The following is a 25,931-nucleotide window of genomic DNA, read 5'->3' as shown; positions in this document are numbered from 1 at the left end:
ATGCAGCCTTGTGAGTAAATCCTCAATCAGGACAGGGAGTAGCCACAGCAGCCCTGCTCTGTGCTAGGTTGGCCTGGCTCTCACTGACCTCAGCTAAAGAGTCCTGGTTTCCATTCTCTGAAGCTTTCCTGCAGCATCCACTGAGCTGTCAGACTCTCCTGGAGACCAGCTCTGAGAGGATGGTCTCTCTGGAAGTGCAATGTCCTGCCTGGGTGGGCTTGATGGTGACTGAAGCTCTGTCCCCAGAAAACACAGCAGGAAGGAGTCAAGTGCTGGGCTCCTAGGCAGACTGAAGACCTCAAAGGACACCAGCACATCCCGTCCAGCACAAGGCTGTGTACTGAGGGACCACATCAGAGCAGAGAGTCACAGCTCCCTATATCTGCTCATTAGGCTCATTTCCCCCTTGTCCCCTGGAGGGACGCTGGCCTGGAAAGACACGAAATTCTGCCTGCTATTTCTCTTTTCCTAGGAGACACGTTTATAGTCCAGTACACCTATGTTTTATTATCTCTCCATGGATCCTCCTGCCTTCCAGAGGTCCAGCCTCCTGGCACTTCATCCCCACTTTGACTGAAAGTGTTTTCTAAGTCTGACACTGATGAGCTCATCTTGACTGGAGCTTATGTGTCTTCAAAGCCTGGACCTGTGCTGGGAGAAAAGCACCGATACCCCTGAAAAGTGCCATGTCCTCTTTAACAAGGGTGATCACTGTGTTCCCTTGGTCTAAAGCCTTGAGCATTACACCACTTGCCTTTGAGGTTCTTTCTCAAACTGTCATTAAATTACAGTTTTAACACGTATTAAGAGGTCCCACTCAGTCCCTCACTTCCAAATGTTTACTAGGAAGAGATGTGATTTGTTCTTTTTATGCATCATAACCTGAGCTTAATATCTGATAGGTAATGGGCATCTTCATTTTTATGGAAGTCTCTTCTATGAAGTCTGTCTTATGTATTGATACTATTATGAACTCCATCCTCTACAGAAACTGGGCTGACCAATGCTATTAACTTAAGAGAAAAGACTCTCATTTGAATTCTGGTATAATATTTCCAGTTCCTAAGATCTGAGCCTGATATTTTCAGCTTGAGATATTTTCCACTGGAAATATAGAATGAAGTCTCAATGCTGGTACTAAACATCTACATCACTCACAACATTTCCCAACACAAATAATTTCCCTGCCTCCAAATGTCAGCAGTGAAGAGTTCATCAGAAACAGTTCTACACAAACTTCAATATGCAGAAGAATCATCAAGGATGCAAGTTGTGATGCAAATGCTGAGACCATAGGTCTACTGTGGTTGCAGGACCTCTGCATTCTTCCTTGACAAAGGTGGTCCTGTTACTGGAGGTCCTGATCTGTGGACCTCTCTCTGAGGAGCAAGGCTGTGAAGTTCTGTGAAAGTCTGGTGTAGGTAGTTTTAGGTCTTCTCCTGCCAAAATTCTCTTTATATTATTATTTTTGTGTATTTTTTGAAAGGAAGTGTGGTCACTCACTCTAAAGATTGTAATGATTTCTGTGTATTATTGTTGCTGTGTTATTGTTATTATCATTTCATCATACTGCAGATTGACCCCAGATGTGGCCCACCCCTGAGCTAAATGCCCTATTTATTTATTTGTTTGTTTGCTTCGGTCTCCCTAACTTGCAAGGTTGGCTTCACAATGACCATCCTCCAGCTTCAGCCTTCAAGCTATTGGTTTAAAGGTGTGCTCCACTGTGTCCAGTCAATAATTGCATACAAGGGCTCTCGAAACACTACTAGTATCACTGCTAAAAAGAACATGTAGTAGGCAGAATAATGATCTCTCAAGGATATCTCAATTAGCTCAATCCTAATCCACAGAACTTTTGAATATCTTGGCCTAAATTTTTAATTTGTGACCCCAGTAACCTACAACAATCAACACCATTACACTAAAGTCCAAATTATCAAGAGGAGCAGTTAAAGTATAGACATACACAGAATTGATAAAGCAAAGGAGAAGCACTTCAGTGACACATTTCCCTCTACTACAAACTACAAAATCCACCTCAGGGGCCCAGTACCGTGCTTCTGCATACACATAGCCAAACTCAGGAATATTTTTTCAGTAAAACCAAAGAAACATTCATTGATATGATGTATTTCAAGAGGGAAGAAATGATTCCTGAGACATCCTTTCTGTCCCATGACATGAATGGGAATTATCAAAGGTTTTTTGGTTCAACGTTATAAAGAATTTAGAAACTCAAAGTAAAAAACTACTGAGCATCATAGAAAGCAGGAGACTGAATTAAGTGGGTTGTTAATGGTAGAGAGAGGTTGAATTCAGAGGAGTGAAATTGCAGGAAATCAATAGGAGGAGGAAGCTTCACATGCCCAATCTCATTAGAATCCCAACTCTGGCTCTGAGGCTTGCTGCCTGCAGTCAGGGGCATGGGCTTCTGAACCTGCTACAGTTGCCCACCAAAGAGCCTTCTCAGGGCCCTCTTTACATCCTTATTCCTCAGACTGTAGATGAAGGGGTTCAGCATGGGGGTGACCACAGTGTACATCACCGAGGCTGTGGCACTGGAGTGTGAGTTGTGGGTTGCAGAAGAACTAATGTACACACCAAGTCCTGTGCCATAAAATAAGGAGACAATGGACAGGTGAGAAGCACAGGTGGAGAAGGCTTTGTACCTGCCCTGAGCTGATGAGATTGCACGGATGGAGGACACTATCTTGCAGTAGGAGTAAAGGATGCCGGCAAGGGGGCCACCTCCCAGCAACACAGATGCAAAATACATCACCATGTCATTAAGGAAGGTGTCAGAACAGGCAAGTTGGACCACCTGGTTACGTTCACAGAAAAAGTGTGGGATTTCCAAGTTTCTGCAGAAGGACAGTTGCAACATCATTAAGCTTTGTAGCAGGGCATGCAGGGCACTCAGGATCCAGCACACCAGAACCAGCAAACCACAGATCCAGGGATTCATGATGACCATGTAATGCAGGGGGTGGCAGATGGCTAGAAACCTGTCATAGGCCATCACAGCCAGGAGGAAATTGTCCAACTCTACAAAAATGAAGAAAAAGCACATCTGCGTGATGCAGCTTGTGTAGGTAATGGTCTTCCTCTGTGTCTGGATGTTCACCAACATACTTGGGATGGTGGTGGAGGTGAAGCAGATGTCCACAAAGGACAGGTTGGAGAGGAAGAAGTACATGGGCGTGTGCAGGTGGGAGTCTGAGATGGTGGCCAGGATGATGAGCAGGTTCCCCAGCACAGTGACCAGGTACATGGAGAGGAAAAGCCCAAAGATGAGGGGCTGCAGTTCTGGGTCCTCCGAGAATCCCTGCAGAAGAAACTCTGAAACTCTTGTGCTGTTTCCTGGTTCCATGTGGTGGATGTGACTACCAAAATAAAAAGAAAAATATCATGACTCCTCTTTACATATATGGTCACCACTGCTTTAGTTGAAATGGGAAAATTCAGTTGGACCTGATGGCACGTTACTGTACCCCATTGACTGTGGATGCTGAGGTAGTGCATTTAAATTCAAGGCCAGCCTCAGTCATTTAGCAAGGCCGTAAGTCACTTCCTGGGACTCTGTATCTAAATAAAAACGCCTGCAGTGTGGATAAGAGGAAATGCAACCCTGGATTCAATTCCCAGTACCAACACAACAGAAATGACACAATTTATACTTTCCATCATAAACCAGTTTCCGTATGTGGACTCTTGAGAAGAGTGCAGCATTTTGCTTCATATCGAATTACACTGAGTAATTATATTATAAAATATGGTTCTTGTGCTTTTTTTAAATGAAAGTCATTACACTCTATTCCAAGAGTAAAAATAACATTAGGAAGGCTTGCCAAACAAAAACAAAAAAATAAGAAAAGAAAGAAACTGACCTCTGTTTTGTTCTGTTTTGTTTTTTCTGGTTCTGGTCATCCTAGGGCATCACTAATGCCATTACTGAGTAGGAATTTCTGTCTAACTGCAGACTGTATTCTGCAGTTCACACATTGTACACTTTCTTAAATATGTTTTATTTTCTCTAATTACTTATACATGACAGTAGAATGTATTTTGACACATCATATATAAGTGGAGGGTAACTTCTCATTTTGCTGGTTGTACCTGAAGCCATTGCACACTTTTAATGAGAAATTCTTTCTTACCACTGAGGAACACATGCAGCGTGCTGGCCAAATTGCAGGCACTGCCGAGGGCTTGACCACAAAAGCTCCTACGTCCCAATGGTGGACAAGGAACATGTGCATGGGTCAAATCACAGGCCCATTACGTTTTTGTGCTAAGGGTATATCACATGTATTGACATATGTGGGAACTCACTGAATTATGCACATCAAATACATGTGGTCCTTTGAACATTCATTACCACTCAATAAACCTGTTTTAAAAAGAATAATCATATCACATGGCTGATGATGAATCAGATATGAGAAAAACAAAATCAGGTTGAGTGGAGACAGTAGATAAGAGGTTGTATTTAATGTGTGTGTTTGCGCACATGCTGAGTGTGGAACTCAGGGCTGATTGTGGACACTCTACACTGACCAACACCCGGAGACCTGGAGATGCTATTTTTGTGGTATTTCCAAACAAAAAGGAACACCAAAACAACATGAAAGAACCAAAAAATGGTATACAGCATGTTAAAATATCAACAGGACAATAATAAAAATATATATGTCAACATCCAAAAATGATTAAGTTCACAAAGTCTTTGTGTACACACATATACAGGTAATGTTCCTATGACATTGTGGCAGGTGATAAATGCTCAGTTATCTCTTAGGAATGAATCAGGAATGAAGACTACGAGTGTAGGTGGACATTTCACATAATACACAGTAAGATATCCAACTGATAGGAAAAATTAGATGGTAGAATACATCCTTATAAAAGTACCATCTCTCTGGGAGGAGATGAAATTGATCTCCTAGCTCACACATTTACTAATAATCAAACAGTTTAAAGACCTCAGTGGAAAAATGCAAAACACATTTGAGATGAATATCTAGACATTATATATGAAATCTACAGTGAACTACTATGTTGTAAGACAAGAAACTCAGAATAAGAAGATAAGCACAGATCACTAAATACAATTTGAAATTGTTCAATAGTCAAAAAATCACCCCAATAGTCAGTAGAGGAACACTAATTGTGACATCACTTGAAATGCTGATAATTTTAAAAAATAGGAGGATATCAATAACAGGGAGATCAAAACAGTGGTGATAAGAACAAAGATTAGCTCCAAGCTGTTAAGAAAACAGCAAGATATCATCATATTCTTCTGCTTTAGAAAACACCCTAAGGAGCCCTGGAATTGATGGGATTAGAATTCTCAAACAGAAAAGAGGAACTCTCTGAGGTGGTGGAAGACAAGGGACTTGGTGCCATGTCTTGGTGACAGGCTTGGGACAGGGATGAATGGGAAAGCTGAAGATGTTCTTTCACCCAACTTCTCGATCTTCTCACCTACAACATTCCAGTCAGCTTACACTTTGGGATTGGGCTGTCCTGTGCCTTGTAGTACATTAAGCAGCATCCCTGAGCTCTCTTGATGTGAAAAGTCTCTGCACACTACTCAATGTCCCCTGGGAGACACAGATATCACTCATGATTGAGAATCACTTTGAAACTAACAATACCAGAATATTTTGGCAGCCTTGATATACTAGTAAAGCAATGTTTACAAAAGTAAGAAAGACCACCAAAAGTATGGGTGGCACAGCCTCACTGTGAAATACCCTGCATCCTTTGAAATATCTAAAGTGCATTCTGTTAGTTGATTGAAAGGAACTCAGCAGTCATCTTTGAGAGAGAAGGAAAGAAGGGACAAGCTAGAACAGACCACAGCACTAAACACAGGGCATGTGCAATGTGCACAGGAGCCTATTCCTGCATTTATGTGAAGAGCATATGAGCTTGTCAGCATGCAGAATAGAAAGAAAAGTTCAAAAATAAACTAAGAACTTACAGGAAAACAGAGTGGCAGGGTTAGTAAGTTTACTGTGTAATCATCATTTTCATCTAAAGCAATCAGTTTATGCATTTTGTTTCCATTTTTTGCAATATGTCACACTGATTAAAATTTATTTCAGTCTTTTGAGAAAGGTATCTGCTGCACTTTGTTTTGTGCTTTTTGATTTGTTTTTTTCATTTTGTGTTGCTTTGCTGTGTTTTGGGTTCTTCTTGCAAGGCCACAAGTGAACCTGGGACCTTTTGCATGATAAGCAAGTGCTCTATGACCGAACCTCAGCCTCACTCTGAATTTTTCTAACTGAGACATAATAGCTGTGCACACTAGCAGGGCCTAGTGTGATCATTGAACACGTGTGTGCAATATAACATGCTCCAATCAGGGTCATTAGCACTTGTCTCTCCTTAAACATTCATCAATTCTTTGTGTTAGAAATTTCTAACTTTTCTTATTCTTTATGGGAATCATGTAATCAAAAACTAGTATGAAGGCAGGCTCTGGGGCTGCGGTGGGAGGACAGCAGCAAGGCCTTGGTCCTTGTGACTGGCAGCTCCTCTGCAGCCACAGCCTAGAGAGGATTCAAGATGACCAATGAAGAACCTCTTCCCAAAAAGGCTGGACTGAGTGAAGCAACAGGGGAACAAGAGAGGCAAGAGTGTCCTTCTCAAAGTCAGTGCCCCAAGCAAGTCAGCAGCCCAGGGTTGCCCACCAAGATCAACAATGGGAGACCCAGGGAGTGACTTGTTTTTCCTAAAAAGGAAAGTGGGAAAACTGGGTCAGACTAACTGGAACTAGCCCAAAATGGACTGAGTGCCTGGAAGTTTAGGCCTGATAGTTAATCAAATCATACTCCCTAGTCAAGGCTTCCTGACAGTCCCACTAGGAGAAAACTGGGGTGGGACACCCAAGTGCTCATTTCCACACCCAGATTCAGACATTGTGAGTGAAGGAAGGAAGGAAAGAAGGAAGGAAGGAAGGAAGGAAGGAAGGAAGGAAGGAAGGAAGGAAGGAAGGAAGGAAGGAAGGAAGGAAGGAAGGAAGGAAGGGTAAGAGACAATAAGTCACATCCTCATACTCTGCAGCTTATAATGATTTATGTAAAACTTACCTGGCAAACCTTGTGCTTCAAATTTTTTCTCTTCCTCTTCTCCTTGCTTCTGAGGCCTGATGTCATCTGACTATTCCGAAGAAGAGGTCATCTCTGACAATTCCCCTTCTCAAACAGGCCGACACTTGAGAAATATTTCTATTTGCAGAAAATAGAGTGAGAAACAGAAGTGTTAAGTCTATGGCACACTGTGTCTTCAGACAGTTGGAGAGTTGAAAACCTAGAGATTTTGAATCATGAATTGAACTTGTAAAAATCAGGTAAAATGACAAAACAGAATATGCATCACTCTTAACCTTGAGCCTAAAGACTGAGAGACACTCTGTATTCGTTTTGCCAATAAGACTGTAGACTTCATGATTGCTGTTGAACCTCTGGTTCAAATGAGGTGATTTTGCTTTTAATGAGTTTTGTTTTGTTTTATTTTGTTTTTTGCTGAGAACCAACATTTAATAGTCATGAGAAAGTCAAATAATAGATGTCAGTACAAGTCGTGCATGTATTTAACCATTAGCTTAGGGATCTACATCACATAACGGAGCCTTAAATCAATATGGTTTTCATCAATGGTTTGTTCTTTGAATGGTTGCAGATACTGTAATTGATCTTAACTGAGGACTGTACAAACATGAAGGTGTTGTGTGGAACTTAGGTTTAAACTCTTTGAAGCAATGTAAACCCTCATTTCACAACTAGATTGTGTAAGGATATTGGCTGTGATGAGACTCACCGCATTATTTTTTTCAGTAGTGAACTTTATGAAACCCCATCTCATTCAAAGTCACATGTTAAAACAGCATGGTCCTTGGTGGTAATGGGGGAATGTGTTCCTTTGTTGAATTTGGGCCTTTTGTATTACACTCTTGATAGTGAATTAAATGAGCCTTGAAAGATAAAAAAAAAAAAAAAACTAGTATAGTGTTTTAGAAGTAATATTATGTTAGCTTCATAGGATTATAAACTTTTGGAGATAACACTGTATAAACAATGGCTTCACTGAAAACTTCCCACTGTGTGGTGGGACACGGGCCCCTTCCCCTGTGACTGTGGGTTGTAGTGGTTATCCAGTCTCCCTGGCTCCTCCCCTCCCTTTCCAGCCTCTGCTGACCACCAGCTTACATTCTACTGTACTGAGTCTTAAATATTTTCCTATTCTAATAGGAAATTAATTCTAAATGCCCCCCATTCCTATTAAAATTGCCCCCGTACATGTTGACAGCGTTCCATGTCACTTTTCAATTTATTCATTCACCATGCATTGATTCAAATGAAATGGAATGAAAAGTCTAAAACATCCAACGGAATGATGTGAAATAGCAATTAGTTAATGATATCAACATGGGTTATGAATTTGAGACTCAATTGCCAAACACCTGCAAATAAGACAAAATGAAGGAAGTCCTCTAAACAGCAGGATGGTGAAAATAGGTAAAGTTTTGATGTCTCCCATAGAAAATTGTGTATGTTAAAATATGCTAAACAAAGATAAAAATGAACTTGGATTGAAAGGGAAATAAGTATGAATGTCTTTCAATGATTCCTAAAGGTGAAACCTTTCTGAGCAATGCATCTGAGTAGAAAAAGACCAAAAACACAAGAGTAAGCAATAGCAGAGTTCTGAAAAGCAGTTGGAAATGGGTCTCTAAGGTGATGTAGCACTAGAAATGCAGGAGAATGCTCACTATCCCTTTTAATTTAAAACAAGAACTCAAACAATACTAAATTATTCACTAATAGTTTCAGAAAAAGCAATGCACAGGTACAATCAATTCATAGACTGGAATTTACAAAATTCACAAATGTTCACACATTCCCAAACAAAGCACCTCTATATATGTGAAAGCAGACAGTCTATGGAAGAAAAAAATACCAAAAACGTTTTAAGAAGACTATATTGGAATACAGTGCAGCAGGGACTCCTCTCAAGTAAGCCATGGAAAACCCAGCACATTCCTTTGCAACACACCAGGAAATACCTGAAAAAGCTGTAGGCATATTCAGTCTCGCAGGTATGCAAAGCATTCCACAATAAGGATCCAGTCATAACTCTACTCACCTGTGAAATCGTATTTTTCAGCATTATTATAGAGCAAACAATACTTTAAAAATGTGTGTCCCATGAACTATTATCGTAAGAGCATTTGCAAGATTCTTACTTAGGATTGTTGTAAATAATAAACAAACATAATCAATTATTTCTCCTCTTGAGCACACATACAATTTAAAAATGCTCTAACTTCTTGTCCCTCCACAGTTAATCCCTATCCCTCTACTCCCTTAATTGCAAACCTCCTTGGACTTCTGTTCTTTCTCTGAGAGCACTGGACGCCTCCCTCCCATCTTCTCTTCAGCCTCTGTTAGCTCCATTTCATGCTCACCAGTGAACCCTGAGTTAATCAGTGCAATGCTCACTTCTCACCTGAGTATTATGAATCAATGCAGCCCTTTGAATAAATCATCAATCAGGACAGCAAACATCCACAACAGCCCTGCACTGGGCTAGGTCTGCATAACTCTCCACTGACCTCAGCTAAAGAGTCCTGGGTTCCATTCTCTCTGATGCTCTCCTGCAGTGTCCACTGAGCTCTCAGACTCACCTGGATTCTAGCACTGAGAGGAAGGTCTCTCTGTGGAAGTGCAAGGTCCTGCCTGGGAGGGCTTGATGGTGACTGAAGCTCTGTCTCCAGAAAACACAGCAGGAAGGAGTCAAGTGTCAGGTCCATAGGCAGACTGAAGACCTCAAAGGACACCACCATGTCCCATCCAGCACAAGGTTGTGCACTGAGGGACCACATCAGAACAGAGTTTAGCTCCCTATATCTTCTCATTAGGCACATTTCCCTCTTGTTCCCCTGAGGTACACTGGCCTGGAAAGGAAAGAAATTCTTCCTGCTGATCCCCTGTTCCCAAAAGACCCATGTATAGTCCAGTAAACCTAGTCTTCATTGTTCCTCCATGAATTCAACTGCCTTCCAGAAGTCCAGCCTCCTAAACTTCATCCTTCCTTTGACTGAAAGTGTTTTCTAAGTCTGATCCAGATGAGCTCATCTATATTTGAGCTCATGGATCTTGAGAGCACTAATATGTGTTGGAGATAAAACACCTGATATCCCCAGAAAATAGTCATGCCATCTTTAACAATGGGGAGAATTGTGTCCCCCTGGTGTAAAGCCTTGGGCATTACACTTCTTACCTTCATGATCCCAACAATATCAAGAAATTTATAGTTTTTACACTAGTGAGGTGCTCCCAATTATCTCTCATTTTGAAATATTTACTAAGATGAGGTGATAAGGCTTTTTTATGCACCATAGCCTAAGTTTAACACCTGAAAGGAGCTGGGCACTCTCACTCTTAGTGAAGTCTACTCTATGAAGTCTATTTTATGTGTTAGTACGATTATGAACTCCATTGCCACTGCAGATACAGGCTCACAAATGTTAGACATCAAGCAGAGACTGGCCAGACATGGAGGCACACACCTGTAATCCCAACCACTTGACAGCCTGAGGCAGGAAGATTATGATTTCTAGGCCAGCCTCAGGAACTCAAGAAGACCCTGTATCAAGACACATATGGTTTTTGAAAAAGTAGAAATGGGAACTTCATTTGAATTCTGACTTGATATGTCTATTTCTCAAGCTCCGAGCCTATGGTTCTCAAATAGAGATACTTTTCTTTGCCAATGTCTGTAAGGAGTGCCAATCAACTACTTTGCACAGAACAGATCCCTGCCCCCAAATGTCAGCAGTGAGGAGGTGACCCAAACCAATTCTAGACCAACTTCATTATGCAGAAGAATCATCAGGGATGAAAACCCAAATGCAAATTCTGAGACCATAGGTAGACTCTAGTCCCAGGAACTCTGCATCCTAACATTATCCAGGTAGTCCTGGTCTGTGGAACATGCTTTGAGTAGCAAGGATGTGATGCTCTGTTAGAGTCAGGTGTAGATAGATTTAAGTCCTCTCCTCCCGAAGTTGGATTTTGTGTAAGTGTATTCTATCACTCTAGAAATTTCTGTTTGGTCTTTCCTATTATTATTATTCTCTTGTGGTCTATGGAGTGCATTCAAATTGACCTAACACTAGGACACATGACCTGACCTTTTATAAATTTTTTTGAGCCAAAGTCTTGCTAACTTTCCCTTTCTGGGTTGAAAATTGCCATCCGCTGACTTCAATCTGAGATTCAGATAACTGGAATTAGAGGTGTGCACCACCATGCCTCGCCAATAATTTTATACAAGGGATTGAATGACAACTGGTAAAATTCTGCAGAAGGCATTTCAGTAGGCAGAATAATGGTCTCTGAAAAAAGTTCAGATCCTACTCCATAGAACTTTTGAATATGGTGACTTAAAAACAATTTTTCCAAACCCCAGTGATCTGTTTTAAAGTAGAAATATTAAGTAGAAATTACCAAGAAGAATTTTTTTCCTTTCTTACAGTATTTTTATTAGTGCACAACAGTTGTACATAATGTCAGGGTTCATTCTGATAGTCACACATGCATGGGATAGAATTTGCTCACGTCATTCCCTGGTACTTTCCTTTATCCCTCCCCTCCTCTCTCTCCCATTTCCCTTTCCTCCTATTATTTATAGTTTTTAATTGTTGTCTAATAAATATACATAAAGGTGAAATTCATGGTCGTTTATTCATATAGGCACATAGCATAAATCGATCAATTTTATTCCACCGTTCCTCCTTTCTCAAGTACCGATAGACAAACGATCATGCAAAACTGTGACCTCAGATGACATTCTACTAAAAGTTGCAAGAATTACCTCAGTTGTAAAGAGCAGGTTTTCCGTAGAGACTTGACTATGTTTTCAATAAAGGAAAAGAAACATTAATCAATACAATATGTCATGTAGTAAGACATTGATTAGAAGATTTTTTTGCCAACCCATGAGAGAAATGAGAATTTTTAAATATTTCTGGTCTGACTTTTGGAATGATTTTAGAAAATCAGAGCAACCAAGCAAAACATTGTTGGATTTTGGAGGGTGCAGGAGCTTAATCAAGGGAGTTGGTTATAATTCTATAAAGAGTTTGAAATCATAGTTGTGGAAACTGCAGCAAATAAGTAGAAGGAAGCTGTTTCACAATCACAGTTGAATCAAAGAATCACAACTTCTGGTTCTGAGGCTTTGCTCCTGCAATCAAAGGCAGGTACCACTGAAGCCCAGGGCAAGAGGCCCTTCTATAGATTCCCTCCAAAGAGACTTTTCAGGGAATTTTTTATGTCCTTATTCCTCAGACTGTAGATGAAGGGGTTCAGCATGGGGGTGACCACAGTGTACATCACTGAGGCTGTTGCAGTAAAATGTGAGTTTGGGGTCACAGCAGAACTGAGGTACACACCTAGGCCTGTGCAATAAAATAAGGAGACTATGGAGAGGTGAGAAGCACAGGTGGAGAAGGCTTTGTACCTGCCCTGAGCTGATGAGATTGCACAGATGGAGGACACTATCTTGGAGTAGGAGAAAAGAACACCAGCGAGGGCAATAGAAGCCAATAGCAGGACAGTAAAATACATCACCACGTCATTAAGGAAGGTGTGAGAACAGGCAAGTTGGACCACCTGGTTGAGCTCACAGAAAAAGTGGGGGATTTTGAAGTTTGTGCAGAAGGACAGTCGCAACACCATTAAGCTTTGTAGCAGGGCATGCAGGACACTCAGGATCCAGCACACCAGAACCAGCAAACCACAGAGCTGGGGAGTCATGATGGCAGTGTAGTGCAGGGGGTGACAGATGGCCACAAACCTGTCATAGGCCATCACAGCCAGGAGGAAGTTGTCCAACTCTCCAAAAATCAAGAAAAAGCACATCTGGGTGATGCAGCCTATGTAGGTAATGGCCTTGCTCTGTGTCTGGATGTTCACAAGCATCTTTGGGATGGTGGTGGAGGTGAAGCAGATGTCCACAAAGGACAGGTTGGAGAGGAAGAAGTACATGGGCGTGTGCAGGTGGGAGTCTGAGATGGTAGCCAGGATGATGAGCAGGTTCCCCAGCACAGTGACCAGGTACATAGACAGGAAAAGCTCAAAGATGAAGGGCTGCAGTTCTGGGTCCTCTGAAAATCGCAGCAGAAGAAATTCTGAAACCCTTGTATTGTTTCCTGGTTCCATGTGGTGGATGTGACTACCAATAAAAATAAGTAACATGAGTTCTCCTCACACAAATGAACACAACTGCTATGGTTGAAATGTTCCGATTTATATTTCCTGTCAGGACTGGATTTCTACACTCTGCTTATGGATCTGTCCCCTAGGACGTTGCTGGAGCCAATATTGATGAGGAACTCCTATCCCACTCTATCTTTTTCTGCAGAAGATCATTTATTCTGCAGGTTCTTTTAAATTTTTTTAATTTGTTCTAATTAGTCGTACATGGCAGTAGAATGCATTTATACATTTTGATAAATCATACATAAATGGAGTGTAATTTCTCATTTTTTTCACTGTACATGTTGTAGGATCACATCGGTCATGCAGTCACTTATCTACATGGGGTAACAATGTCTGTTTCACTCTACTGTCATTCCTACCCCCATACCCCTTCCCCTCCCTTCATTCCCTCTACTCTATTTTCCCTACACTCCCCCATTGTGAATTAGCATCTGCATATCAGAGAAAACGTTCGGCCTTTGGTTTTCTGGGTCTGGCTTATTTTGCTTAGCGTGATGTTCTCCAGCTCCGTCCATTCTTATTTCTTACCATTGAGGAAGTTTATATTGAGAGCTGACCATGTTCCAGGCACTGGCTGAACTCCCCTACCTCCCACTAATGGGCAGAGAATGATATGCAGATACGTAAACCATAGATACATTGCTTTTTGTGCATACATTTGCACACGTGCAAACTCTCCAGATGGTAGACATTAATCACAAGTGGTCCTTTGAATATCAGTTATGCCTCAATAAAGCTGTTAGAAAAGAATCATACAGTATGTCCGATGGTGAAGGAAACTAAAGCAGATATGAAGGAGAGAGCAAAGGAGGTGCTATTTAAATATGGGTGTGTGTAGTGCTGGGGATGAAACCCCGAGGTTTCTGCTGGCTGAGCAGGTGCTCTATCACTGAGCTGCACCCCCAAGCTCTAGAGCTATTTTTTATGGGTGCCCAGACAAGATCAGCAGAGAATGTAACACTGCAACAGGCCCCAAGAGGAAGGAGCAGTAGGCAGGAGATTATCTGTGGAAGTTTAGTCAGTGCAAAGGCCTTGAGGTAGAAGCCTGTTTCAGGTGTTCAAGGACCTGAAAGAGTCACTGTGAAGAGGCCAATACAAAAGAGGTACGATGCTTAAGGTTTTCATACCCAAATGTCTTTATATAAATAGCTTTATAATCGGCTATCTGATGATAAAAAATATTGCTTCTTTATCTAGCATCTTACAACTTTGATAATACATTTTAAATTTTCACTGAATTTGTATGTAACTCTCAAAAAAAAAAAAAGAGGCGAGGTATATTGACAAGGTGTGGTGTCAGAGGATGCCGAGGAATGAGGTGGTCTCTCTGATGGTGCTGAAACTGCCAGGCACCAAGAGACCATCGTCCACACTAAGTAAAATGTTAATTTTGTGGAAAGGCGTACTGTGAAATGAAATGGACAGGCTACTCACACCACTGAGGGTTGAGGCCTCCCTCTACATCACAGGAATCCCCTTGGAATCTGAGTCCCAGTGTGCTGCCCTGAGGACACACCACATCACCATGGCCGCTGGCCTTCTGGCCACACCACTAGGATCCTAGTGTGTGCAATGCGAGCTGGCCAGATCAGATTGACTTTTCCCTAAAGTGGGCATGGCAGCCAGAATGTCCATTCCATAAACCTCCTGTTGACAAATAAACATCGGGAAAATACTGTCACATTTTGCTAGCTTACAGTTCTGCATTTGAATAGAGAGAGAGAGAGAGCAGAGAGACCAGAGAGAAGAACAGAGAAATGAAGTGGTCGTTGATGGTTGATGGTTGGGTGAAAGGCAATGATCTCAGAGGCCCCTGAGAGACTGAATGGAAGAAAATGCTCTTTGATTCTGGTGACATTCCAGCAAAGGGCCCACCCCCTGGAGGTCCTGCAAAAGAAAGAAAAGAGAAAGAAATGTATCCAAAGTCAAAAGTAATGATATCTTTATGGTTTCAAATACCTTAAAGAAAAATGACCCCACAACAAAAATGATCAAGGGAACAAGCTAACAATTGTAGGGGTTTCAGGCCAAAGTTCGGAGGAGCGATGTCCTTGAGTCAAACAAACTCCTGGGACAATAAAGGCCCCCTGTTTGAATGACTTAGAAAGGCTCTGCACTCCTCTGTCCTTAAGCCTGGAGACATTATCTTATTACAATAACATTTGGCACTAGTGGACTCTGAGAGGCAAGCAAGTTACATGATCTGCACATGCACAAAGCTAACTGCACCGTGTAACCTGATGAAATTTGATGTGACCCTGGGATAGATAATAAGCCTGAACTGACTTTCCCACAGGAGCCAATTCTGCTGTTCGCTTCTTGCTCTGTGCTTGCCTCTTTACTGCTCTCCCATTAACATTTACAGCTGGACCCCAATTAACCTTTAAAAACAATTCATAAAAGGATATATGCAAAGTACCACAAAGCTCATTGTAGTTTGCATGAAACTGAAGAACCCAGTTTTCCTCCATGTTTTCCCTCTTTGACTAATTGTTTTAAAATGGCCCAATGTGAGCCATGTGGGCCTCTTTCACACTCTGCTCATGTGAAATCTTTTCTTGGTTATTCTTGGGTTTTGGAATTTAATCTCTCTCTCGCCCCCTCTCTCTGTCTCTTCTGTTGTTGTTTCTGTTTGTTTGTTTTTGTTTTTGTTTTGACAATCCCTCCAGGTACACTCTAGCACTGGTTCTGATGTTTGTCCAACCTGTAAACACGTGGCCAAGCCATTCCCTGTAAGGTCGTGCACGTGTCCTGACAACTCCACCCTCACATGTCCTCCTATTTAGGCCGAGGGCTCTGTGTCACAACATGTGTGTGCTGCCATCGTCGATCTATCCTCTTGTCATCCAAAATCTAAAACGAACAGCAAGGAACCCGTTGGTCCACCTTTCCCTTTTCAGAAAGGTTTGCAAAGTTATGTTTAGTTATGCAAAACAAGTTGAAGAAAATGAAAGGCTGAGTAAACAATTGAATGTGAGGAGGATGAAACCACACTCACCAGGGTTGATTCCAAAGAAGTGTGTCCAACAAAATTGAAGGGAACCTCAAAAATGAACTGAGACAAGGGATGGGGGGAACTTCTATGAGCAAAAGCATTAAGGCAAGAAACTCAGGAGTAAGACAGATGTAGGACACTAAATAAAATATACATTTTTATGATCAAAAGCATCACCCCAAAATCAAGGGAGAAACAATAATTTGTCAAAAGGACTCAAAATGTTGACACTGTTAGAAAAATAGGCCAATAACAATAATAGGGAAATCAAAATGTTGGTGAGTAGACAAACGTTGATGAATATTTGCTCAAAGTCAATTAAATTTCAAGAAAACAAGAAAAAACATTTTCACATCCTTTATCCACAGAAGATCTGTTACACTGATTGGGACTGAGGTTTTAAACAGAAGAAAAGGGAACACTAATTCAGTGACAGCAATGTGCCCTCATGCCAGGCATTGGGGACAATCTGGAGACAGCTATAAATATTAAAAGTACAAGTATCTTTAACTCAATGTTTCTCCACCTCTCCAATACTGACATTCTGGACAAGTTATTCTTTGAGGTGGGGGCTGTCCTGTGCATTGTGGGATGGTGAGCAGCATCCCTGACCTCTCATGACCTCTCCCATGTGTGACAGCCAAAAACGGCTCTGCTCCTTGCTCAGTGCCCCCCCCAAGGGGGACAAGAAACACTCCTGGTTGAGAAGTATTTGTTTCGAACTTAACAATAGCAACGTATTTTTGCAGCATTGACATAATAGTACACTAATGAGAAAGAATATGAAAATTCATCACAAACATGAGTAGCAACAGCCTCATACTGAAATACTATGCATCCTTTGAAATATCTGACTTGCCTTATGTTCAATGATTTGCAGAAAGCTGATAGGCATTGTTGAGTTATAAAATAAGATGGGATAATTTAGAAAGAAAACTGCACTAAATACGCAGAGCATTTATGATGTGCATTGGATCTCATTCAGACATTTGTATAAAAGGTGTATATGCATGTAGGCATGCATAATATAGAAAGAAAATTTGTTAAACAAACAAATAATACAATGGAGTACAGCATTAATTAAATAAGGTAAGAGTAGCAGGGTTTTTTTTTTCTTTACTGAGTGTGTGGATTTTATTTTCTTTATTCTATTTAATACCTCATATTAATTAGTTTTTTATGTTTGGTTTCTGTTTTGGCATTTTGTCTTCTTTTGCAGTGCTGAGGACCAAATCCAGGGCCTTGCACTTGCTAGGCAATCTCTCTACCACTGAAGTATTCTCAGCACAGTTCTTTTTTTATTGACACATAACAACTGTATGTGTGACTGGAGTAGTGTGATAATTTAATACACGTACACAATATGCAAGTCTCAAAGCAGGGCAATGATCATTCCCCCCTCCTTAAGCATTTATCAATTCTTTTAGTTAAGAAACTTCAAAATCCTCTCTTCTAATTCTTTATAAAAATAAACAATAAAAACTTGATCAGGCCAGGCACAGTGGCACACGCCTGTAATCCCAGCAACTTGGGAGACTGAGGCAGGAGAATTGTCAGTTCCAATTCAGCCTCAGCAAAAGCGAGGCACTAAGCAACTCAGTGAGACTCTGTCTCTACATAAAATACAAATTATGACTGGGGATGCCACTCAGTGGATGAGTGCCCCTGAGTTCAATTCCCTGTACAAAAAAAAAAAAAAAAAAAAAAAAAAAAAAAAAAAACCAAAAACTGATCAGATGGCTAGAGATGGTGGAAATTTACAACCTGCTCACATCAATGGGTGAGGAAATTTCTAGAGTCTAAATTATTGACCTCAATGTTTTTCTTTACCCCAATTCATTCCTTACATGTAGGCTCAATCTTTTCAGTATTCACATTACTTGTTCTTCAATACAAACCAGGAAAATAACTTTGTAGGAATCAGAATGTTACCCAACTGTATATTATTTACTTTATTGTAAATACTGGAGAACAATGGTTAATAATAGTTTAATATTCCTTTAAAAAACTCAGTTGGCATCTAGTAAGTAATCTTATGTTTTATGATAAAAGTTATGGACATAATCATGTGTAATGAATGGTTGTCAACCATAATTATCCTACTGTTTTCACATTATCAGGACTTAATCCTCATACGTAACCAGGTACTGGTAACCCTTGTCCAACCTCCCTGTCTCCTTCCCTTCCCTTCCCAACTCCTAGGACTGTCCTTCTACTCTCGATGATAATGTTTAAGTGTTCTCCAACTTACTGGCATGAACTCTGTGTCTATTACTGAAGTTCAGGGTCATATTTCAATACCTGCATGCAGTGTGCCCTGAAACAAAATCAAAGCAAAGTATAAAACATCTGAAATAAAAGATAGAAAATAGGAATTATTTAATGATATCAACCTGGGTTACTAATTCAAGATTAAATTGCCTTAGATGTGGAAATGATAGGGTCCTGAAATCCAAGAAGGTAACAGTACCTAAAGTTTCAGTTTGTCTCATATAAAGATATGTGTATTCAATACACTTAATAATGACAGAAAAAGCTTAAATCAAATAAGGAAGAGGCATGAATACCTTTCCAATGAAGGCTGAAGCTTTTGCCAAAGGAAGGTTTCTAATCAGAAACATTCAAAACACAATAAGCAGTAACAGAGATGTGAAATGATGTTGGAAATATTAGCACTAAAAGTGCACAAGAACCTTCATGATCTTTTTTATTTAAGATAAGGACCCACAAGTAAAGAATATTATATTAAGACCTCAATTCTTTCAGGAAAAAAGCAATGCACAAAATGTAATATGATTGACAGATTGGACCACACAACGTTCACAAATTCTCACACATTCCCCACAAATCTCTCTAACACATGCATGAAAGAACTAAATGTCAAACGGGAAATATGTGAAAGGAAAAAAATATCTAATACTTTGTTTGCAAGAATACATTGCAAAAGGCAGTGGGGAGGTGGACAAGTCTTCCACCTCTGCACACAAGGGAAAGACTTGCTTAGACACCTGGCCATTCAGCAGTAACTGGCTATGAAATCACAGGTACATTCAGCCTCACAGGTATTCAAATCACCACAAAGTAAGGATCTTGGGACTATTTCTGTTCAACTATGAAATCATGTTCTTTAATATGAGGGTTCCCAGGGAGAAATAATGCTTAAAAAACATTTCAATTCCTGTTCCCCTGAACTTCTACTGCAAGATAATGTTTGCAAGATCCTTCTTCAGTATCTTTGTCCACAATACATAAACATAATCAAGTGTGTCAACTTTATCTCATCTTAAACATAAACACAAAAAAGTCCTAATTTCACTTCTTGTCCCTCTAACAGTTAATCCCTATTCCTCGATTTCCCTTAATTGCAAAGCTCCTCGGACCTCTGCTCTTTCTCTGGGAGCACTGACATCCTCCCTCCCAACTTCTCTTCAACCTCTGTTAGCTCCATTTCATGGCCAGCAGTGAACCCTGTGTTAATCAGTGCAATGTCCACTTCTCAGACAAGTGTCATGAATCAATGCAGCCTTGTGAGTAAATCCTCAATCAGGACAGCGAGCAGCCACAGCAGCCCTGCTCTGTGCTAGGTTGGCCTGGCTCTCCACTGACCTCAGCTAAAGAGTCCTGGGTTCCGTTCTCTCTGATGTTCTCCTGCAGCATCCACTGAGCTCTCAGACTCACCTGGAGACCAGCTCTGGGAGGACGGTCGCTCTGTGGATGTGCAAGTTCCTGCCTGGGTGGGCTTGATGGTGACTGAAGCTCTGTCCCCAGAAAACACAGCAGGAAGGAGTCAAGTGTCAGGTCCATAGGCAGACTGGAGAACTCAAAGGACACTGTCCCATCCAGCACAAGGCTGTGCACTGAAGGACCATGTCAGAGCAGAAAGTTACAGCTCCCTATAATCTTCTCATTAGACTCATTTCCCTCTTGTTCCCCTGAGGGACACTGTCCTGGAAAGATGGGAAATTCTTCCTTCAGATACTCTGTTCACAAGAGACCCATTTATAGTCCAGTAAAACTAGTTTTCATTACTCCTCATGAATTCACCTGCCTCCCAGAGGTCCAGCCTCCTCACAAAGCCTGACACTAATGAGCTCATCTTGATTAGATCCCATGAATCTTGAGAGCAGATATGTAGGGATTTCAGGTCAGCCAACATAAAGAGGAGTGAAAGTCCTTCAAGTCAAGAAAACTCCTCAGGACAATAATAGGCCTTATGTTTGAATCATTCAAAAATGCTCTGCAACCCCTCTGTCCTTCAGGCCTGGAGACATTGTCGTATTATAACATTTGGTACCAGTGGACTCTGAGAAGCAAGCAAGGTATATGATCTGCACATGGACAAAGCTAACTGCACTATGTAAACTAATGTAACTTGCTATGACCCTGGGATAGATAATAAAACTGGACTGACTTTCCCATGGAAGCCACTTCTTGCTGGTCACCATCCCATGTGCCTGCCTCTCTGTTAGTCCTCTCGTAAACCCTTATATCTGGACCCCAATTAACCTTTACACAGATATGTGTAGTGGGTACAAAGCACAAGATACACCTGGAAATTGTCATGCTGTCTTATCAAGGGGGAGAATTGTGGTCCTCTGATTGAAAGGTTTGGGCAATACACTTCTTGCCTTCCTGGTCTGTTTCCCAAGCCTAATAACTTTTATGGTTTTTGCAAAAGTTAAAAAGTGCTCATCTTATTAATAAGACATGCATTTCATTCTTTTCAAGTACTATAACCTGAGATTAGCACCCTCTAGTAATTGCACAATTTGATTTTTCATATCCTATTGTGTGAGATAGCTGGGCTATTAAAAACTCCATTCTCCACTGCCCAAATGGAGCAGAAAAACATTGTCAGTCAAGTAAGGGATGTGGCCTGGATTTGAATTCTGGAATAATGGTTCCAGTTCTCAAACTATGGTTCTCAAATAGAGATATTTTTCCCCTGGGAATATTTGGCAATTACTGAAGAGTGGTACTGACCCTCACAATGCACATGACAAGTCCCAACACAAATAATCATTCTGCCCCCAAATGTCAACATTGGAAAAATATGTCTGAGACCAATTTCACCATGCATAAGGATTGTGAGGGATTCAAGTGCAAATGTAAATTCTGAGGTCATACTTCTGCTATATGTCCAGAGGCTTAGCATCCTAACATCATCCCTGGTGGTATTAGGGTTAGAGGACCAGGTCCATAGGCCACTCTGGATAGCAATCCTACATCCTGTGTTTCAATTAGGGTGCAGCTCAGTAGTTCAGCATTAGCCTAGCATGTGCAAGTCCCTGGGTTCCAACCCCAGCACCCAAAATTGAAAAAAATCTGCAACGTGAATGGTCTTAGGTCTTATGTACCATGAATCATCTTTGCATGCCACTTGGAAATAAAATTGCAGTCATTGCTCTCAAGGATGTCATAGATTTTGTTTTCAATTGTTTTATAAAAGGTCTTGAGTGACATTAACTGACATACTTTTGTAAAAGGCTTTGAAGAAGGAAAAATATTGGGTCTCCAAAAGAGGTCATATCACGTATGAACCTGCTTTGTTCTGTGTATTCAACTTTGATTTAGATTCCACATAAAAGAGAAATCATATTTTTTTTTCTTTCTGGACCTGACTTATTTCATTCAACATAATGTCTTTCAATTTTTAGTCTGTTCTAGTTTCTTGAAATGTGACATTAGGTTATTTCATATCATTTTTTAAGTAGGTGTTTTTTGCTTGATGATAAAAAATTTAGAAGTCTTCACACATTTACTTACACAATCAATTCTACGCATAGATGCATAGAGGAACTAAGTGGCAGCATCAAAGTGGGTGAAAAGTGTTAATTTTTAAGTGATGATTTTATAACTCACTCCTCGGTTTATACCCAAAGGACTTAAAATCAGTATACTACAGTAACACAGCCATATTCATGTTTATACCAGCTCAATTCACAATAGCTAGATTGTGGAACCAACCTAGATGCCCTTCAGTAGATGAATGGATAAAGAAAGTAGATGAATGGATAAAGTCATAAAGAAGAATAAAATCATGGCATTTGCATGTAAATGGATGAAGTTGGAGAATATCATGCTAAGTGAAATAAGCCAATCCCAAAAAACAATGGTCGAATATTTTCTCTGATATGTGGATGATGATACATAAAGGGGGATAAGAGGAGAGTGGAGAAACTTTGGATTCTGTGGAGAGAAATCAGGGGGAGGAGGTGGGAGAAGGAAAGGTAGTGGAATGAGAAGACTTCATTACCCTATGTACATGTATGATTACAGGAATGATGTGAATCTACATCATGTACAACCATAGAAATGAAAAGCTGCACCCTGTTTGTGTACAATGAATCAAAATGCAGTCTGTAAAAATAATTTTTTAAAAAATATTAGCACCAGTTATTCATCTAAAGCACTCATAATAGTAAATGTAAAATAAATGGTAATTTGTTCATTCTTTAAAACAAAAGAATCAAAACACTCTAACCCCAATGTAGAAAAAGCAGAAGATTGCAGAGAATTTGCAAAAGAGAAAGTCCATGGCTACCAAGCCCATATGTTTCCAACCTCACAAGTCATGAAATAACAACTGCACAGTAGAGCTCTTTAACACAACCCTTTCACCTCATAATTAATTAAATTTTTTCATGCAAATACCCAGAGTGAGAGAAGGTACTATGAAATATATGTCTCATGAACTGCTCTCACAAGGTAGTATTTCCAAGCATTCTCTTGGTCTGGAACTATCTTGTCAACATGGAAACATAGTCAAATACACCCTGTTATAAAAATTAAAGAGACATGATCTCACATCTCTGCATATTCCTCCACACATATTACTCTATTTCTGCATTCACCATAACTTCAGAGTTTCTTGGACTTAGTTCTACTTCTGCTGGAAGCATGTTATGTCTCCCAAGTCCTCATATAATTGAGCTTCTATTACCACTATTTCATTGTCAACAATGGCCTCTGCCTTGTTGAGTTCAACATTCACTTCTTTTCAGCATCACTAGTAAATGTGTTAATGACTTAAGTCAGAGAGCAAAGGTCCTCAACTGTCCCCAGATCTGGGCTAAGCTGGTTCAGCTCTCAGCTGACTGTAGGTGAGTATTCTCAGCCTCCCTTGCCCGTGGTCCTCTCCTCTAGTGCTTGCTGGACTCTAGGATTCACCTGGTTGTGATGGCGCAGCATGTGTTTTCTGTAGAAGTGAAAGACTCCTCCGTGATGTGGGGGAAGAGGTACACTCGTATGTTGCTGGTAGAACTGCAAATTGGTGCAAACACTCTGGAAAGCAGTATGGAGATTCCTCAAAAACTTGAAGTAGAACCACCGTTGGACCCAACTATCCCACTCCTCAGTTTATACCCAAAGGACACAAAATCAGCATACTACAGTGACACAGTCACATCAATGTTTACAGCAGCTCAATTCACCATAGCCAAGCTGTGGAACCAGCCTACGTGCCCTTAAAATCACCATGATTCCTACCGTGGCTGATACCAGTAGCTTCTGCCTTTCTTTCTTCCCAGCATCTGTTGGCATCTTAAGTATGTCGATATCACCAGCAATCCTTTCTATGTGAATATTATCCTTCTCTTGTCTTTTCTTCCACCTCCACTGTATTGTTGAAGATGTTCCCTGGGATTTTATGGTGTGTAAAGAGTTGTCTCTACCTGGTTTTAGGTGGGATGAAGAAGCTGGTATCTCCTCCACCATCCTGAGCATGTCATTCCTGAATGATCTGCAAATAAGAAAAGTCTGTTCAGTGATTACATTCAAAACCCCAGGGTCACTTACAGTACAGGTCAGAGTCCCAGTGGGCATGTCTACCTAAGACACTTTGGCCTTCTTTTCTGATTCTTCTCCTGCTTCTTTTCCCCAAGACAATTTTACACATGAAAATATTGAAACGTGTATCCTTGCGGAAGGGTTAATGTGGAGTCACATTTTCGTGCTGTGATCTACCACAGCCAGATGATGGGAGGGAGAGGGTATTAACAGCAAGTTAAAGGACATGGTTAAAATAAGCACAGACTGGTCTGAGGTTGTGGCTCAGTAGTAGAGCACTTGTCTAGCACGTGTGAGACACTGGGTTCGATTTTCAGCACCACATATAAATAAATGAATAAAAGAAAGTTTATCAACATCTGAAAAAAATTTAAAAAAAATAAAAACTTTAAAAAAAAAAAAGCACATGCCAGTCCTCAAGGAACAATGGTTCCCCGTATGTACACCATAGAAACATTAACCACATGGTTCTGAAACAGAAATCGCTGCATCTTGTCCTCAGAAATATCCTGACATTCTTTGTTTGGCTCTAAAGAAGGATTTCACAGGACTGTTTTCTATAAGACGCCTTTGGAGAGACTGATGCCGACCTGTCATATGTGAGTGAGGAGCGGCACCCTTCCTGAGAGGAAGAGAATGGGAAATGAACCAGGAATGGAACTGGGACCAGGTAAGTGATGCAATTCTTGAACACCTGGGCATTGGGAGCCCCATGAGAGGTAGCACCTTCTGAAGGCCTCACCCATTGGCTGCTCCTTCAAGCTAACACAAGGACATGAGGGGAATGCTTGGTGTCCAACTGTTCTGATTTTCTGATTTTAAATATGATTGACACCGCCTGAAAAATGCAGTGCCTAGTAAATTGTTAAAGGTGGTCCTTACCCTCTGGCTTGGAATATTGAGGACCACACAAAGAACTTGTCGTGAGCTTGTAAACCAAGGTGGGGATTCATGTAGGTGCCTGCCTGCACTAGCCCCTCTCATTATACTCTCTAACCACACACCTGGAACTTTGTCTGCACTGGGACCTCAGTAGTGAGGACAGAAGTTGTGACAAAGTGGGGGAGGGGGCTAGGACAGGTTTGTGTGGTCTTGGAAAGAGTTTCTGCTCTAGTCTGTGACAAACAAGCTCTGAATCACTTACTGAGAAAATTCTCATGGGGAAAGACAATGATCCCTTGAGATCAAGTCCAGGGAGTAAGCAACACCATGAGCCAGGAGCCCCAAGGGAAGGAGTGTGTATCTGGCAAAATAGATGGTCCCATGGATGCAAAACTGGCTGCATGCACAATTACCTTTCAAGTTTGTTTTTCTCACTCATGGAAACTCAATTGAGTAACAATGCAACAATTTAATGAGCATTCATGAGACTTCAACCTCCAAGGACCTGGAAATAGTAAATATGCACCATGATCCTCTGGCCCACAGCTCAGCTCTGCAGGAATGAGTGGCTTCATCTGGACCTTGAAGAGCCCTCCTCCCTGACGCCACCTCCTCCCTTCATCAGAGCTGAGCTGACCCTCATCACCCTGGGAAGGAAGAGCAGGAGCTCACCACCGCTGGGGTGCTGATGTGGGAGCAGGTAGGAGGCAGCACAGCACTCACAGGACCAGCCTTGGTGGCCCAGGTGGGGACATTGCAGTGAGAGAGCCCCTCACTTAGAGCAGTCTGTGCAGCCAGCTCCTGTGCCTCTTGACGTCTCCCCCTCTCAGCTTGCTTCCTCTCTCTGCTGGAGCCGGGTTCTGAGGAACTCTGCCCTTCCTTGTAGAAACTGACTTCTCTTACTGCCACTGTCTGTCAAGAGTTCCCTACCCTTCCATCTCAGTCATCTGGAACCATCACAACTA

General features: G+C 41.1%; 2 protein-coding genes across 2 annotated transcripts; both read right to left on the bottom strand.

Annotated features, from left to right (window-relative positions):
* Nucleotides 1-2,443: 2,443 nt before the first annotated feature.
* Nucleotides 2,444-3,373, bottom strand: LOC124968593 (olfactory receptor 7A10-like). The gene has a single exon (XM_047531188.1). The coding sequence runs from the start codon at nucleotides 3,371-3,373 to the stop codon at nucleotides 2,444-2,446; it is 930 nt and encodes a 309-aa protein (XP_047387144.1).
* An 8,938-nt stretch (nucleotides 3,374-12,311) lies between these two features.
* Nucleotides 12,312-13,241, bottom strand: LOC124968781 (olfactory receptor 7A17-like). Its single transcript, XM_047531532.1, has one exon. It carries the CDS (start codon nucleotides 13,239-13,241, stop codon nucleotides 12,312-12,314), a length of 930 nt encoding a protein of 309 aa, XP_047387488.1.
* Nucleotides 13,242-25,931: the final 12,690 nt, after the last annotated feature.

This window comes from Sciurus carolinensis, chromosome 17 (genome assembly GCF_902686445.1).
Source record: "Sciurus carolinensis chromosome 17, mSciCar1.2, whole genome shotgun sequence".
Taxonomy (NCBI): Eukaryota; Metazoa; Chordata; class Mammalia; order Rodentia; family Sciuridae; genus Sciurus; species Sciurus carolinensis.
Note: the sequence above shows the minus strand (reverse complement) of the source record. Positions and strands in the feature narration are given on the sequence as shown.